General features: G+C 36.5%; 1 protein-coding gene across 1 annotated transcript in view; it reads right to left on the bottom strand.

The window, feature by feature from the left end:
* LOC5573263 (homeobox protein vnd) overlaps positions 1 to 15661 on the bottom strand; it is a 38056-nt gene extending 22395 nt beyond the window's left edge. Inside the window, exon 1 of the mRNA XM_021853140.1 lies at positions 14827 to 15661. Coding sequence (XP_021708832.1) covers positions 14827 to 14969 — 143 coding nt within the window. The 5' untranslated portion in view covers positions 14970 to 15661. The remainder of the gene's footprint in view (positions 1 to 14826) is intronic.
* Positions 15662 to 18288: the final 2627 nt, after the last annotated feature.

Raw genomic sequence — 18288 nt, 5'->3', positions numbered from 1 at the left:
AAAGACGACCTCATTTATTTCAATTTAAAGTCTTTAGAATTTGAAGAATCTCAATTATACGATTTCCATTACCCACTTGCCCCACGGTGCCTTATTCCATTTTTACTAATATTTCAATTCAACTTTGAATATCAATAACATAAACGCGTTCAGAAAAAGTTACAGTACCGTAATTCGGGGTGTAGTTGATCAGTGCACAATGGTCGGAAAAAGTGAAGTTTGGCCAAAACTATTTTTATTGCCTTAATCGACGAAATATGTAATCTGAATATGTTATTTGGCGTTTTTGTTGTTTCAGTAGGAGTTATTCACAAATTACGTAACTTTGAAAAAAATATGTTTTTAAATTAAAATTGTTATCAAACTGGGCTGAAAGCACAAATTTTGTTTATATTTGATTGAGTTTGGTCAAAATGTGTATGAATAGTGGTAAAATATATTTTAAATAAACTTTGTATGAAAAATATCATCAAAATATATGTAAAATATTGAATTATTCAAATAGCTCTAACTTGCAAATCAGCAAATTTCTGCAAAAATTTCAAAGGTTTTTTGTAAGATCTAAGGATGCTTTTTGATGTGCAATATTCGAAATGGCGGCGACATGACGCGACAAGAGTTGTTTTTCATATTCAAAATCACCAAAATTACTAAAGTGTAATATTGAATAGTGTTGAAACTTAAACCAAATATTTTTTTCCATGCTTCTGATCGATAAAAGTGTTGAACCATAAGCTTTCAAATAGTGGGTAACTTTGGGGAAATATTGCATTCCTAAATTATTAATGTTGTGCTTTATTTTATTGTTACATTTTTCAATTTTTTGACTTCAGCTGCCGTCATAAAAATGATAGAAATTTAAATTTTAGTTCAATTTCAATTAAGGATCATAATAATATAACACATGAAGTATATTTTTAAACTAAAAAAATCATAAAAATCTCAAAAAAGTTTTTGGTAGTTTTGGCCGCCCCTTTATATGGAGCCCGACCATTGTGCAGTGGGGAGAAGTTGATTATTCTCGAACCCACATGTATAAACTGCCAAGGGAGCTATGCTCCGTTTTCAATTATCACAATTTCTGTGACACCGCATTACCTGATAACTGCTCTTGATGTTTCTAAATTCGGTTTGCCATTCAAGATAAGTATACGATGGAAAAACAGATTTTAAGAAAATGTTTGATTAACTGTTGAAGCGTTCTACTCCAAACATTCGACTATTGCCAAGGCTTTATAAAGAAACCATTTAAATGAACTGCTTCATACATTACAGATATGTTCTGTGAACCCAGTTTTGAATTTGCATTGAGGATAAAAATTCATTTTCAGAGAAAAAAATGTTCTTTTTGTGAGCGGATTGCTATTTTCAAAAAAATTGCATACTTTTAGGCGTTAAATGTGGTGTATTCTGTAATTTACAAAATTCAATTCAAAAATTGAACGATTAATCAACAAGTTGTAAGATTTTTGGAAATTGATTCAGAATCAGTGACCCCAAATGAATTAAATAGCATATCTCTTTATTTTAGGAAACCTATCGCAGTGATTGATCAACTTCACCCCGGAATCTAAAATTCCATATTTTGATTTCTAAAAAATGTTTTTATTATTATGATAAGATTTCGTACAAAATTCGTTTGTATAATTCGATGAACATCCAACCAGTACAGGTTTTAAAAATACGTGGATGATAATACATGCATCCTGCTAGGGATTATAGAACAGAATCGCTCAAAAGTGATCAACTTCACCCCATTTTACGGTATTTATTTTATGCCCCTAAACGAAATAAATTGGTTTGGAAAGTATTTGAACACAACCGGATTTTCGCCATTATAACTTGTTTATCCATTTTGAAAAACTGGGTCTGAATTCGGTAAAGTTTAAACAACCATATTATAAAACTGCATATCACAATACACACTGAAGTCGACAGCAGCTGTAAGCCCTTTGAATTATTTACATTTACAGTCTTCCACCTAGTATAGAACATACTAATGTACAATTTTATTTTGCTATGGAAATTGGTTACTCACCATACTCACAAAGAGTAACTTGCTCACTCACCAAGAGTAATGACGTCATACACACTGCGAGTATTACTCTTTACGTGAGTAATACTCGCAGTGAGTTATGATGTCATACTCTCGCGTGAGTTAGAGTAAGGAATGAATGACTCACAGCGTGTATTACTCGCAAACGAGTACGAGAGTGAGTATTTTTAAACTCGCGAGCACGAGTTTCCCAACACTGGTTAATGGAGAAATCTCTGCAAAAAATGCGTTTAGAACTCCACTTTGCTCAATATGAATGTTTTTCATAGCCTCAAGTTGCATGTACAAACTGTGCAAAGGTTGTTTATGGTGATAGTTTTGCATGAAATTCGTGCATTAATTTTTAGGAGGCCTGATGGAAATCCTGGCTACACTGATACATTCAAATCGAAATTCCATCGAAGTTTTTGTATGCGAAAGTGCGTGTATCTTAAAATTGCTAGGGGCGTTGGGTTGACATATGACCCTATGAAGTATCTTGACTTATAACAACAGAATTTGTGTGTCCGTATTTCATATACTTGGGTGGCTCCTATATTGATATTCTCCCTATCTTTGTACCCATCCTTTCTAGCGCCAATGTTTGTAATATCTAATATAAAATATCGAAGTAATATGTTTAACAATTCCAATACATCGCAGCAAGCATAATCGCAATAGCACTATTATTTGACCGCAAATTGCACCAACGCGATCATACAAGGGTATCTGCAATGATCGATATCTCGTCGTCGATTTTCTCTTTGTATTAACACAAAAAATTCAATCGATTTTTGCAACATTTTACGATGAAACATGACGAAGGGCGACGAGTAGTTTCTATTGAATAAAACAGCAGTCAAAAACAGTTGCCCGGCCCAATTATTTGCTATTAAAAACAAATCAATCATTGCAGTTACGCCCTTATGATACTGAACGCGATATTTGATTAACTCTTTATTTTTAGAGACGAACCAGGTTAGTGCCTAAGGTTTCTTTATTAAAGACAATAACAATAATAACATTTTTTTTACGTTTTCATGGTATTGATAAGCATGCATGCTGAAAAGGAGGACATTTGAGGGCGAAAGGAAAACATCAATTTTTCATTGAAAAAGCAGATCATGGCCTCCTACAGGATACCATTTGGTCACCCTAGCTGCGAAACGCACGTGGAACGAGACAGAGGAAGCAAGTTGTTAAAACCTATTAAAAATTCATCTTCAAACCTCGCACCTGTGTGTTAGTGACTGATCGCAGTTTGGACCTGCCTCATCGCTATACTTGTTCCCGAAGTCCTGGAGGGATAATTTATTCCGACCAAAAACAATAAAGTAAATGCAAATGACGCTCGTTCGGTTGGGCTTTCTGCAAGATCAGCTGCGTTATGCCCCATGGATGCTGGGCTGCATTTCGGCAAGTACGGGGAAATTCCTGACTCGGTGCGATAGTTTTACTATCGGGAATTCCGGACGGTCCTATTGTGCGATCACGTACGAAACTTCTATCGTCAGGACCAAGCACTTCACGTTCTGTCCCATTTAGGCTCGCAGTTTCCTTCGTTGCCTTCGTCATCCGGAGGTAAAAAAGAGTAGTAGGTGTCAAAATCCCAAGAGCCGATCAAAATTAGCATAATTTTTCACACCCGGGCTTGGGACTTCCCCGGAGCCACTCGAGGGCTGTGCGGCTGCCGAATGCCGATGAAACGATCGCTACGAGCAAACTCGCTAAATGGATGTTTGAAGTAGGAACTTAAGTTCCCACTTTTCAGGGGGCTTATTTATCCACCGCCATCCATGGCCAGAGTGGATTGAGTTGTTTTACAGCTGAGGCACGTTCAGCGAGGAGGTAGCTTAGGGAGATTCGTTGGTGGTAGCAAGCCATGATGGAATGAAGTGGGTTGTAATCCTTGGATACCGATTGCTGTCACATTTTCGGTTTGACGATTTTGGCAAAGGTGCGATTGGTTTGATTAGCCGCTCCGCAGCTACTGCGATCCGTCAGGGGTTTTGAAGTGGGTGTCGTAAATCATGGACGCTAATTGATTGCCTCGATTGGAACTACTGAATGAAATTTTAGCTTTTGAAAACCAGTCATCAAATCAGATTATACGATTCTGAATTCCAACAATGCAGATCACGATTTTTATTACGGACTTAGCTTAAAGTTCTATGAACATGTACACTTCCACATTTAATAATTGACATAACAGTCAACTCTCCATAACTCGATGTTCAAGGCCCATCGAGTTAGGGAGGTATTGAGTGGAAATGCGATTCAAGTAACCATTGAGGAGTCATGAAAACCAACTCTTAATATGATTAAGAGATACAAAATATCAAGTAAGGGAGAGATGAATGTACATCCATCCCCCGGCAAGTTACAGGAATTTCTACTACAATAAGATATTGTCGCACCGCCACCAAACCGGATCGCGCCAGTGAGACTCGCGACGCGCCTCAACTCGCCGCATTTTGAAATCAGTTTTTTAGTGTGGCGCTGCATTCTTACGATTTTATGAACACAGCGCACTATTCACATATTATCTGCGACGCACGGGGCCCGAGAAAACAAAAATTTTAAATAAATGTTGGTGTTGATTTCTACCGGATACATAATACCTTCAATATGACTTTGCTTGGAACACTGTTAAAGCACATATACAAAAGTAAACCTATTGCTCCACCGGTGGGTAATAGTTCGAATCTAGTGTCCCCAGGTTTGGAGCTTGTTCAGAGTAGTTTTATCATGCTCTGCTAACTCTTCGAACTAGACAGAGCTGTACTGACCATCTTCGCATAACAGTCCCATGTTTATAGGTAATCCCATAGAACATAGGACTGCTATGCGAATATGGGCAGTGTAGCAGTATACGATAAACAGTCTCTCATTATATGCTGCAAATCATGATTATTACAGAGAGCGATAAGTGAGAGTTTATCTTAATATACCCAAAAGAGCAGTTTTTCACAAAACTAAATAAAAACGTGAAATCAGGCAAATTTCGATAAATTTAAAGGTAATATGTGGCTTCCAGGTAATTTGCATTTTTTTTTCCGCGAGATACTGTATGGCTCAAACTTTTGCCGCGCTAGTTTGAACTTTTGCCCCAATATGGGCCAAAAATGGTTTCTAAGCATTCATGTAAAAACTAGGCCTAGAATAGTCCTTACATAAAAAATCGATAACAATTATATGTTTGTTTTGTTCAATGAAATGAAAGATCTACCATAAATTACAATTTTTATGTCTTAAAACAACAATCTTTTCCAATTCTCAATCGATTTCGATAATATTTGGAGTGAAAGTCGTTTACTTTAATACCATTCGAACCACCATTTATAACTTAAATTTTGGATTGGGTTTGGCATTTTGAAAAGAAACTTTACTCTAAACAAAGCTCTACCCGCTTATTCTATTATTTACATTTCATTATCAGTGTTGTGAAAAACTCAATTTCTCATAACTCACGCAACTCAGCAATCAAAAAATTATGGATGAGTTGACTTACCGTACACAGAAAGAAAAATCCATGTAAATTTCAGCGTAAAGTCATGCACATGAAGGGAATCCCAGATATGTCGCAAATTTACACGTCACATCGTGTAAGATTACAATAACATCATGTAAGTTTCCGCTACACATCGTGTAATCTAGCATGGGCTCTAACCGATTACGCGACAATTCGCATAAATTTACATGATGTTGATGTAATTTTACACGATGCGTCATGTAAATTTGCGACATATCTGTCATTCCCTTTATGTGCATGCTTTTACGCTGAAATTTACATGGATTTTTCTTTCTGTGTATTGTTTCCGTATTTGTTTAATCACAGACGGCAATAATTTCTTGCTAGTCTGGTAAAAATATAGTAAACCTTTCTAACGTAAACAACAACAATCGGGTTTCACGAGTTTTTGACGGGTTTTGCGACTGAATCATTTTTTACGGTTTGAGTTGATTGAGTGGTTTTGCACCAAAATCTCAAGCGTGCGATTTGCGAAGCAGATCTCTAAAGACTTTGCTTTCACGGGAGAGCGTATTGATTGAGATTTGAGTGTGAGTCTATCATCATTGTTCATTACTTCCAAATCCAAAACCAAATAACAGATATTACGATCATCTTAGAGAAAAATCATGTGATCCAAACCAAATATTATATTTTATGTTCAAGTGCATACCTGATTGTTCATTATGTATGAGAATCAATCAAACAAAGATTGCTCATAGACTCTCAAACAGTCCTTTACCAACAGAATACCTCTTATTTGCACCTCAAACACAATTAAAGGGAAACCCCGCATTTAGAAAATTTCCCAAAAACTAATCTGCTTTACTCTGTTTCCCCATCTATCTCCATCTTCGACCATTTGACGCCGCAGATGCTCGAGGACCGCTAGAGAGAGAGTGGGAGTTTCATGTCGATTATGCTCCCTCTCATCTTTTGATCCCTTCTCGCACGCATTAGAGCTAGGTTGAGACCTCTCTGGGACCTTCACACGTTTGCCATACAACGTGGGAACTCTGGCACTACCTGTCTTATTCGGTCCACGTACAAATAGTGGGCCGATCGAAGGTGAGAACACCCGCCACTTGTGTCTCGGTTGAAAGCAGGCGGAAATTTGGAGATTTATGGCAGTCCGAAACGAATGCTAATGACATTTGCAAATATCATTTGAGCGGACTTGTTTCTGGAAAACCATGAATAAATTTGCATACAAGATACATGTTTGCTGTAGATGGTTTACACTTTGGTTGGATTTACCTAGTGCAATGAGTTTTCACTGGCATAATAAGCTCTCAGTTAATAACTGTTGAAGTGCTCATAAGAACACTAAGCTGAGAGCAGGCTCTGTCCCAGTGGGGACGTAACGCCAGAAAGAAGAAGAAGAATGAGTTTTCATAAAGGTTTTCACGCATTTAAGTTCTGACTGAATAATATCTGGATCAGCCAAAGCTCTGGATCTGTTTTTGTACTTTTCTGGATAAAGATTTGGCATTCATTTTTCTCTGATAAAACCTCTGGCATATATCAGAAACTGCCATGAATCTATCAGAATATTATTTTAATTAGCTGTCGGTAAAATATTAAAAAATGATGTAATTTTGTATTCTATCATTTTATTATTACCGGAAACTAAGATTGATTGATACGGCTATCGGCGATCGTAAAAAATGCATACCATTTTGCAAAACAGCGCCCAAACGTAAAACCACAGATAACAGACGTTGAACTCCGATTGTAAAACTGTGTAAGACAATCCATGGTCATTTTGAATGGCAACACAAGTAGCAACATCGTGGTGGCGCTGTCATCGCTAAGTTCCCATGACGATGTCAGTGGTGAATATGAAATATTTCAAGATACTGATATTCACCACTGATTGACACAATTCGTTGTGTGGCGGCGCTAGTGATTGCAAGGAGTTTCAATTTGAATATTTACACAGGTTTTCAGAAAAAAATTGTTCTAGCATAAACATCTGTTATCTGTGGTAAAACTAAGTGATATTCTCATTTTCAAGTTGGGATTCATCAAATGGTGAACCATAAATGAAACCCGAATTTAATTGAAGTACTATACCGTTTAATTCAACTAGAGTTTGTATCATTTAACAAATACGCGTATTTCGACCTCAATTGTCAACTTAAGCTTTGATTACAATGCACGAACATTTATGCAGGTTTCACAAATGTTTGCGCGAACTAAGTAATATGTACACAAACTACTAACAAACATTTTGTAGGAACATAGGGTAACGGTCGTATTTTGGACCCACTAAGGAAGTGATTTTAGTTTTTTGTTCTAATTAATTAATTACGCTGTGCAAACCAAGTCAAAGAACATGCCAAAATGTAGCGAAAAACTTCCTCTACGAGATAAAAATGCCCATACAGTCATGTAGGATCCGAAAAACGTCGAAAATAATTGAATTGTGAAGCACTGTCTGTCATTATTTTGGACACACCAATACATTTTGGACCCTCAAAGTATATATTTTGGACCCCTGGCATTTTTCATCGTTTGGCGACAAAGTCCACGACACTGGTTGTATAATATGCTTGCCCATAGTCTAATCAATCGATTGACAATGGAAAACCGAAGAAATTCTACGCTTTTAGTTCAGAAATTTGAAAACAGTTTTTGTTTACATTTGAAAAATTTCTGACGGCTTCGATTTCTGTGTGTAACGTGTTGTAACGGTTGCATGGATGAACCGATTAAATTTAATTAATTTCAGATAGAATAAACACATTTGCTATGTACAAATGCTTGATGCAAGTGCAGAATAGTCCTATCTTTCCAAATGGCGTGCGAATTGAGTTGGTCTTTCGATTTAAACTGGGAAATTTGCAGGAAAATGTCCCAAGGGGTCCAAAATATATAGGGGTCTAAAATATATTAGTACCCTATACGTGCATTCAAACATGTTGGTTCGTCGACCTTGCATTGCATGGCAACCGTAGAAAGTTGTGTAGTACGAAATAAAACCAAATTATTCATCTAATATAATAGAGTAAAGTGGGGCAAAAGTTCGAGTGGGGTAAGTGTTTCTTTTTAAGATTTCTAGCTCAATTCAAAACAAATCTTATAAATGTCATTGTGGTTCGAATGCTATTCAAGTAAGAGAATTTTAGTCCAAATATCATAAAAATCGATTGAGATTTGGAAAAGTTATGGCTATTTGTTGTTTTTCGACGTGAATATTGTAATTTTTGGTCAAACTTTCGTTGCATGGAACCAATTGAAGATAAAATATTTTTCAATATTTTATGTAAGGGCGTTTCTAGGCCTATCGTAAGGTTGCTTTGAAGTGCATTAGATTTTGCATAAATGCTTGAAAACAATTTTTGGCTCATAGTGGGGCAAAAGTTCGAATCAGCGGGGCAAAAGTTTGACCCATGTATAAAATCAAGGAAAAATTTTCAAATTGCCTAAAATCCACATATTATCTTCAAATTTAGTTAAATTTGTCTGATCGTGTGAAAACTGTCACCAAAAATTTACATTTCCACTTAGTTTTGCGAAAAACTGCTATTTTTGAGTATATTACAATTAACCCGGTTTTGGGCAAATTTTATGAAATTTAGTGTGTATTTTTCGGCAAACTTAAGTTTACGGCTGGTGTAAAGTATGCCTGTCATAAAAGGATCGATATTTTGTGTTTTAGCCAGCGAACTTTTGCCCCACACTAGATTCGAACTCTTGTCCCACCGGTGTTGCAAAAGTTCGAATAAGACAATAAATTTTGAAGCTGTTATAACTAAAAATGGGTAAATATTTGGACACAAGTTTGTTCAGCAAAATTATAGCCAATATATTGAAGGTTCACTGTATAGTATTTGTTTTGTTTTAACTGCTATTGTTTTCCTGGAAACTTTGATTATACCACTAAGGTCGAACTTTTGCCCCACCTTACTCTAAATAACTCGGCACCGCTAAAACTTCAAATAGTGAACCCGTGCATTGGTCCATTATCGTCTTGGTCAGATTGATAATGAAAACATTGGTGTTGGAAGAGAATTTCTCCAAACGCTCTTCCAGAGATTTCTCCAGGATTTTTTGAAGATTCCTCCAGGGATTTTACCAAAATTTAATCCAAGATAAGCTCTGCAGTGATCCTTACAACGATTTCTCTAGAGATTCCTTCACGAAGAAGTTTTGATCGCAACAATATTTTTAAAGACAGGGTCAGATAGGGCTCCAGGAGTAGCTTCACAAATTCCTACAGGGATTCTTCTACGAGTTTCTTAAAAAGTTACAGCAGGAATACCTCCAGTGATTTCTCCATAGAATCCTTCGGTTATATTTCTAAAAAGATTCCTCCATGAATATCTCCAAGAATTCCTCCATGAACTTATTCAGGGATTGGTACAAGGATTCCTCCAGATATTCTTCCAGATAATTTTCGAGCGATTTCTCATGATGGTTCTTCAGAGATTCTTCCAGAAATTCTTCCTGAGTCTTTTCAAGCATTCCTCCAGAAAACTATCTATAGGGATTCTGGCAGAGATGTCTCTCTAAGGATTTCTCCAAGGATTCCTCCAAGGGTTACACTAAGACAACTTCTTTTAGGATTACTCCAGATATTCCCCAGATAGTCCTTTCGAAATTCGTCTAGGATTCCATCAGGAATTTCTCCTGGGATTCTACAAGTAATGACTTCTCGAAGGGATTCCTCAAGCGTTTTCTCCTAGAGAGAGCTTTAGCAAAATCGTTACTAGAAGTGCTTTAGGGATTTTTTACAAATCCTCCAGGGATTTACCTAAAAGTTTATCTCGAGAATTGTTCTGGACCTCAATAAATACCTTCGGAGATCTTTTCAAGAATTCCTATAGAGGTTCTTCCAGAGATTCCATCATGAATTTCTCCAGGAATTTGATCAGAAATAATCCCAAGAATTATTCCAGGGATTCCTTCAAGATTTTTTCCAGGAACTCCTTCCATAAAAAAGTTTTTGGTGAAATCCGTAGATAAATTGCTGGAAAAATACTTGAAAGGATTCCAGGAGCAATCCCAAGATTTATGGAGATTTTATGAAGGAATCCCTAGATAAACTTCTGGGAGAATTCCGGAGGAATCCCTGGGTAAATCTCTGGAAAATCTCGAGAGAAATTCTTGCCTGAGTTTTTGGGGAAGCTCGGAAAAATCGCGGGAGGGATTCCTGAAAAAATCCTTGGAACAACTTTTGGAGGAACCATAACAAGGGTTTTCTGGAGTTATCTGTGTAGAAATTCCTGAAAATCCCATCCCAAGGATTACCTGGGTAGATTGCTGAAGGAATACTTAGAGACATCTCTTGAGTCATCTTTAGAGAAATCGCTGAAGAAATGCTGGAGTGGTAAATGGTGTATTACTAAATTCGGTTTTCATTTATTTATAGGTATTCTACTAAACAGGTCGAAAATTTGTTATCATCATGCTGAACCATAGTATAAATCTTTCTGTCGTTTGGCTAGCATTTGTAGAAGGAACTGATCGATAAGAATAATAATTGCTCTTGTCGATTGACGTTAAATGCAGAATCCAAAATCATAATTGAATTGTGTAAGGGCCCATTCATAAACCACTTTTTCTGTAAACGATTTTTTTTTGTGTGGATTAAACACCATGAAAAAAAGAGATGGGGTCTGGAAATCGAAAAAATGACCACGTGATTATGGACAGCCCCTAACCAAAATGAATTTCACATTACGCCCCTAAACCTGTATTGAATTTTAAATTCCTTGAGAAGTCATAGGTCTTGTAAACATTATTAGACAAATAATGTTTCTAGTTCAACCTATATCTGATTTATCAGAGCTTGCTGTTAAGTTATAAAATAAAAATATTTGAGGAGAAGTGTAGAAATATAACAAATTTCTTCTGGAGTAGGTACTATCAAAATTAATTATGCTAGTTTTCTCGAATTGTCATTTTTCGGAACATTGATTCCCAAATTACTTTTTGAGATTTAGTTGATAAAGATGAAGGAATAGACTGATTGAGATCATAAATATGCAAGAAGCAACTCCGTTTTAGTATAGATTACCGTAAAATCGGGTGTAATTGATCATCGTATCACACGATTTTATTTATTCATAATGGAGCACAAACCTCAATGTAAACTGCAGTAAGTGAACGTTGTTTGTCGTAACTATTGTCGAATTGTGTGTTGTGAAGTTTTTTGCGTTAGAGAATGTTTATTACTATGAAAATAATGTGAAAATTCAAAATCATGCACGGTGAAGTATTGACAAACACCTATGAACTTCTATTTCTAAGCAAGGATTTGAACATGGTATAAACCTGAAAGTTTGTGAGGATGCTTGAGATATATCCCCAAACCAGATTTCATTACCAAAACTCGTACCAATTAGCTCAAATGGTTGAAATAATTGAATTTATGTTAGATATCATTGAATTCCTTAGGAAATTACATACATTTAGGCGTTTTCCGCGTAATTCTTGAAATTTAACTCAATTTCACCCCGAAATGAGATGCCCTGATTTTTTATTTTAGATATATTTTTTAACACTAAAATAACGTTTGTTAGAAAATTTCGGTACATGAGTCGATGAGGCTCACCTTCGTACTTGTTTTCCTGCATTTAATTGTTTTGCTTTGTTAACGTTATAGAAAACAGACTAGAAAAAACGTGAAAAATGATCAATTTCACCCGAAATTACGGTACTAGACACAGCCGGAAAATAACAAAAGAAGAATATATGCGGTAATCTATATAAATAAAAATGGAATGGTGATTGTATGTCACGAAATGGCTTACGAACGGGTCAGCGGATTTGGATGATTCTTTCTCCATTTTGTTCGTCAAGGGTTCCGACGTGTTTGTGTGTATAAAAGCTCTATGATATTCACCGGGAATGTCGGAAAAACGAGAGTGAACGGAACTGTCATTTTGTATGGGACGATTCGTAGCGGTTTTCAAAAGCCTACTTGATGGCAAGACGAAGTTTGCCGGGACCACTAGTTTTCAAGTAAACACTTAAGCTTCCGTCCTGCCGAGAATACCGTGGTGAATCAAAATCCGGACGGTACCAATATCCGGATACCCTGATATTATTTGTTAATTAAAGGCTAAATTATATGTTAATATGTTTATTTTTATTCATTACTTTGACTATGAAAACAGCTGATCATGTTACATTTAATGATAATCTAGTTACCCTTGCCAAATAATTAAGAATAATAAAAACAAAAAAGTTGTCCCTGTTGAACGTCTTTTCGCCGCGGTGCAATTGATTTTTTGGTTAGCGTTGACGAACGCACCCTCAACGTTTATTACCTATAATGTTTTAAAATTATATTATTCGTGCAGTGAATTCAACATAATCGTTCGTTAAGTTATTGTTTAACAGTTTAGTGGCACCACATTGCAGATCTACAAGATAAATACAAGTGGTAAATGGTGAAAATAGGCTGTCCGGTATTGGGGCCAAGTGTTTGTTAATCCGGACATTGAATTGAAAACGTATATTTCGTAGGATTTACATCATATTTTCCAAGAGAAAGTGCAGGGAAGCTTTTAAGATTTTTGAAACAGAGTTCAGAACAATGCAGTGCATCGTTTCATGCTGAAAAACTGAAGTAATTCGTGATGATTGCAGTTCAAATCGCAGAGATTTCAGTGCAGGTAACGGACCACTCAATTTGAACAGATTTTTATGTTTAAACCATAACAGGACATGTGCTCTCGACTAATCTTTCAAAAGAATGTCTAATTGAGTGCATTTAAAAAGTTTAACACAGTTTAATTTGACAATTCCATGTTAAAACATAGCTGTCCGGATTTCGATTCAAAAGTGTCCGGATTTATCGTCATGCTTTGCCGCAGGTGTCCGGATTTAAAGACAAGAAACGCTTTATTGTTTTAACTATTTTCAATGTAAAGTCTCAAATTTCATCGTAAAATTTATCATTTCTACTAAGCTTAAACATAAAACTGTTCGTTATGTAACATGGTTCTGATAAATTCCAAAGGAAACATATCGTAAAAGGGTTTTGAACATTTGTTGCACCTTAAGTGTCCGGGTATTGATGCATCACGGTAGTGAATATTCTTTCATTATAGATAACACTGTGTAAAACGTTTTTGTCTCAAGCACCAAAATGCCCTTTATTTACTAGAATCGGGGTACTGAATCCAGTGCCGTTATTAAAAACATCGTAGCACGTCTAGTTTTTGAGATATTGACTGTTGGCAATGCAAAATTCGACCAATTTAGCCAACTTTCAACAGTATGCCAGCTTGTATGGCAATTTATTTGCTTTATTTACCACATAATTCAAACATCATGTGTATAACAATATTGTCTCTTATAACAATTTTTATCAACAAAGTGCATAATACTTTCAATGCTGCTATTTTTTTATGTTTTCGAAAAATATTGTATTTTGTCATTACATCTGAAATTAAAGTTAAAGCCATATTTTGAATGCTTGGTGGATTAGATCACAAAAAAGTTTGAAAAATCATACTTTAAATTTCAAGTGTACATCAATTAAAACAGTGTTCCATACAACTTTGGCGACCTGTAGCTAAAAATTGTGACGTGCTGGTAAATTTTTGAAACACGCAAAAATGTCGCTTTTGTTACGCTGTGTAATTGAATAGTTCGTCTTGAAAAAATTGATGTAACAAGTTTCGAATTTCTATCCCAAATAGCCCACGTAGTATTCAATCCTAATCCATAAATCCCTCCCTGGATTGATTATATCGAACAGCATGATGCAAATTTCATTGATCTAAAAAAAATCTATGTTGAGGTTTAAAAATCATAGAAAACAAATCAAAAAATCCTAAAGCATAGAAGGATTATCAAAAAACTCCTGTAATTATTTAAAAAAAAATCTAAAATAAATAATTCCAAAGATTCGCAATTGATACTTCCGGAGCAGTCCGGGAAGCTATCAAGCTTGCCATCAATAGTCCCATCTATCACCGGATTAAGCATCATTTAGGCTCTTCCCAAGAGCTACCACTCGTCAGCACGAAAAACCGTCGATGAAAATCATAACTAATATCCATAGGGTAGTTTCAAATCCGCTCAATTCGACTAACTCTATGAGAGGAAGTAATAAAAAAGCGACAACCACTATCATCCACTCGTTCAAGTCACTCCGTTTCAAACACCCTCCGAATAGATCTCGCTCCCAAACGCACAAAAATAATCCAATTATTTATGGTCTTTTGATCGACGGCTTTCTTCACAGAGCATAACTAGATGATTAATAGTGTGACCGACCGTCGGGGCACCCCGAAAGCCGGAAGCACACTATACTTACCCGGGAAGTGATCGTAACGCGGCAGGATAAAAAGCCGGAAGCAGGGCCGGATTCCACGCCGTGGGGAATAGCAACGGGCCCCAGTTGAGGACACCGGCCGCTGCCGCTGGAGTGTTGGCCGCCGTGGCAACCGCCGGAGACATGATCACGTTGTCCCCGAGACCGTTTCTCGCTCGCTCGGTCACCGGAACCGATGGCGGAGGCGTTGGCGCCGGGGATGATACCGATCTCCGTCGCGCCGGAGGAGATTTCTGCGGACTATTGCTGCTGGCACGGGAACCGCCAGCTTCCTTCTTTTCCGCGGCCACTTTGAACCGATTTTTCCGCGACGGGTAACACAAGGAAATCTTCTTCAGATTGATGGCGGTTGGGTTTTTATCACTTGAGTGCTCAATTTTTGCCACACACTCTCACTCGTTATCAGCTCGATTCGTTTTGATTTCACTGAACACTCGAAACAGAAAAATCACTCAAAGAAAAATCACTCGCCCGAGATAACTTTTCGATTCACACACTCTCTGGCCCTAATCAAACAATAATGTTATTGGGGGGTATTATCCAAGTGCTAAGCGCGCATATTCACACTCTTCAGCCGTTGATGGCTAGTTCTTGACTGTAACTAAATTATGTTTTCACTTGAAGGTAAGTGGGCACTCCAATGCTGGGCCTTGCGAGCCACTCGACTCACGACGAGTGCTGAGTTCTTGTGCTTGTATCCTTTTTCGGGGTGCGCTGCTTGCTTGTCAACCTGGTGCTCGCTGCCTCTCGCTCTGTTGCGTTGGAAAACCCAAAACCGCTGCATCTCCCTCTCTCTCTCTCGGCATTATGCTCGCTCTTCGTTGTAGAAGTCATCCGTCCCACCCTCTTCTCTCTGCACCCCATCAAAATTTCCGCTTCAGCATAACCGACGAAAACCCTCTTTATGAGAATGTACATTAGGGTGTCCCAGAGAAAAATCAATGTTCTATTTAAAAGTCATAGTGCCTAACGCTAGAATGTAAAATAGTCTCGGTAATGAAATACAGTCGACTCTCCATAACTCGATATTCAAGGGACCATCGACTTATAGAATTATCGAGTTATAGAATATACCGACGCAAAAAATCCGAAAATCTAAGCAACATTTTTTTTTTTTGTATTTACATTTATATGATCACTTCTGTAAGAAAGCAATATTATTTTGTTATTAGTTTCTTACCAACTATTTTTTGGTAACTTTTTTCGAAATGCTCGAAAAATCACGGAATTTTTACTGACAATTTTTTCTACAATGGGATTCCGTTTTTGGCATGCTCCGTTTTTGGCATGCTCCATTTTTAACACCCCCCGATTTTGGCAACAAAATGGATCCGTTTTTGGCAACATTTTTAAATATCATTAAAATTTGTAATTTTTGCAAATATTTTCGTGTCTGTTGGTTCAGTCATCTGAATAATAGGTCAACTCCACACCGATTACACTCCAGAGCTCCATATTCAGCGATATTCCCTCAAACCTCATCAACTACTAAGGGCTCCCGTACGCACTTATTTACTTCGGGATGGTCGTTGGTCATGTATTCGCATCGTTTCATGAGACGAATAATCTCAGTATCTCAACTAGAAACCAATCTCTTTTCTTAGGCATTCATACTGAGTGACCAACCCAGCCAGTAGGTAAAAAAACACTTTTCTTCATATTTGGAACAGTTTCTGTGAGCACAAGCACCGACATAAGAGGAACCAAACTTCTATGACTTATTATTATGGATTTACATACATTGCGTAGTAATAGATATAAATACAGCAAAATGTCGTGTATCATAACTTTTAAGGAATTTCATTAAATAAATTGCGTTATTCTAGAAAATTACAAAAGTGTCCATATTTAATCCATGAGAAGAGGGCATATTTTACTACTTTCTTAATTTTTTTAATTCCACCGGCACCATGACAAATGCAAACACAGTCCAAACTACACTTTATACTCAATAATATCATTCAAGTGTGCAATAAAAGCTATTGATAGTGTTTTAATTTTTTGTCTGTGGTATTGGTAAGTATATTGATCTTTCTGCGTTAACTATTTAGAGCTACGTTCCCTCTTCGTTACAGATTCTGTAAGACATTAGATTTATTAAGAGACGATCCAGAATTCTAAACAAGAGTACAAATCAAGGATACGGGTCTGAACATAATCAAAATATTCCTTATGAGCTGGGTCTATGGGAATTGTTTGGGGATTCTTGGTTCTTGGGACACTTCTGAAACATTTTAACGGATTCTTTAAGATATCTGCAGTTTCCTAGCGGAAACTGAGGGTTTTGGCGGGATCCTGAGAATGTATAATTGGTTATTAGGAATTATGTCCAAAATTCGGTGATTCCTAATAATCTCTTAAGATCGCTTAGGCGTCCTCTGATTTTCTAGCTGGATAATATAGATTTCTAGTGATGTTTTGAGTAGTTCAAGCGAAATCTCAAATCAGAGGAATTTGAGAAGAGCTAGTAGTAGCCTAATAATAATAAACTTTCGAAAATTTTCGAAATTACAAACCGCATTTATGGATCACCTCATGCTTAAGTTTGCCCTTTTTATAGCCGTCAATCAATAATTATGAAATGCTTTACTTTATCAGAAATTTAGATTAAAGCAACAATACTAAACTTAATGAATTTTGTTAAATTTTTTGCTGAAGTCTGAAAGTTATATTGATTTTTAATTTTCATCAAATTAAAAAGAGATATGCCGTTTTGCAATACTCAGTGTTTTTTTTATAAATACGTCTTTGTAAGAGTTGTAATGCATTTTTTCGTATTCTTAACAGTTCTAAGAAAATGTCGAGTTCTTGAATAAAGGTCACTTAAGCGATTATTGATTTTATGAGGCATTCTCTTACAAATAATGTAAATAAAACTTCCAAAAAATCGTTGAAGATTTCTAGGCGTGAAAAATTTGTAAAACTTTTGCCACAATTAACATTACGGGACTATAAGTTCATAGCATGGTACAACCCTACGGAAAACTGCTTCGAAGTGAACCGTTCCAAAGCCTTGATGCCATATGATTCCATAAGGATCATGTAATAACATTCCAATGATATTTTCAAAACCAATAGTTGAAAAATAAAATTTGAAATATGGGTTCCGTTTTTGGCAACTGAAAATTTCGACTTTGTTGCCAAAAACGGAATCCCACTGTATTATTTTCATGTTTTTCAACTTTTATTACACCATGCAAGTATTTATTCACATTCAAACAAGAAGTGGTCTTAGTTTCCCCGAATAAGAAGGATTTAAAAATGGATATCGAGTTATGGAGGGAAAAATGCCTCTCACGTGACATCGACTAGTGGAGATATCGAGTTATAGAAATATCGACTTATGGAAAGCACGATGTATGGAAATGTGAAGGGTCCGAAAAATCCATCGAGTTATAGAGTATATCGAGTTGTGGAGAGTCGACTGTATTACCATATTAAAAG

This window comes from Aedes aegypti, chromosome 3 (assembly GCF_002204515.2).
Source record: "Aedes aegypti strain LVP_AGWG chromosome 3, AaegL5.0 Primary Assembly, whole genome shotgun sequence".
Lineage (NCBI taxonomy): Eukaryota > Metazoa > Arthropoda > Insecta > Diptera > Culicidae > Aedes > Aedes aegypti.
This window is presented reverse-complemented; position numbering and strand designations above follow the sequence as displayed.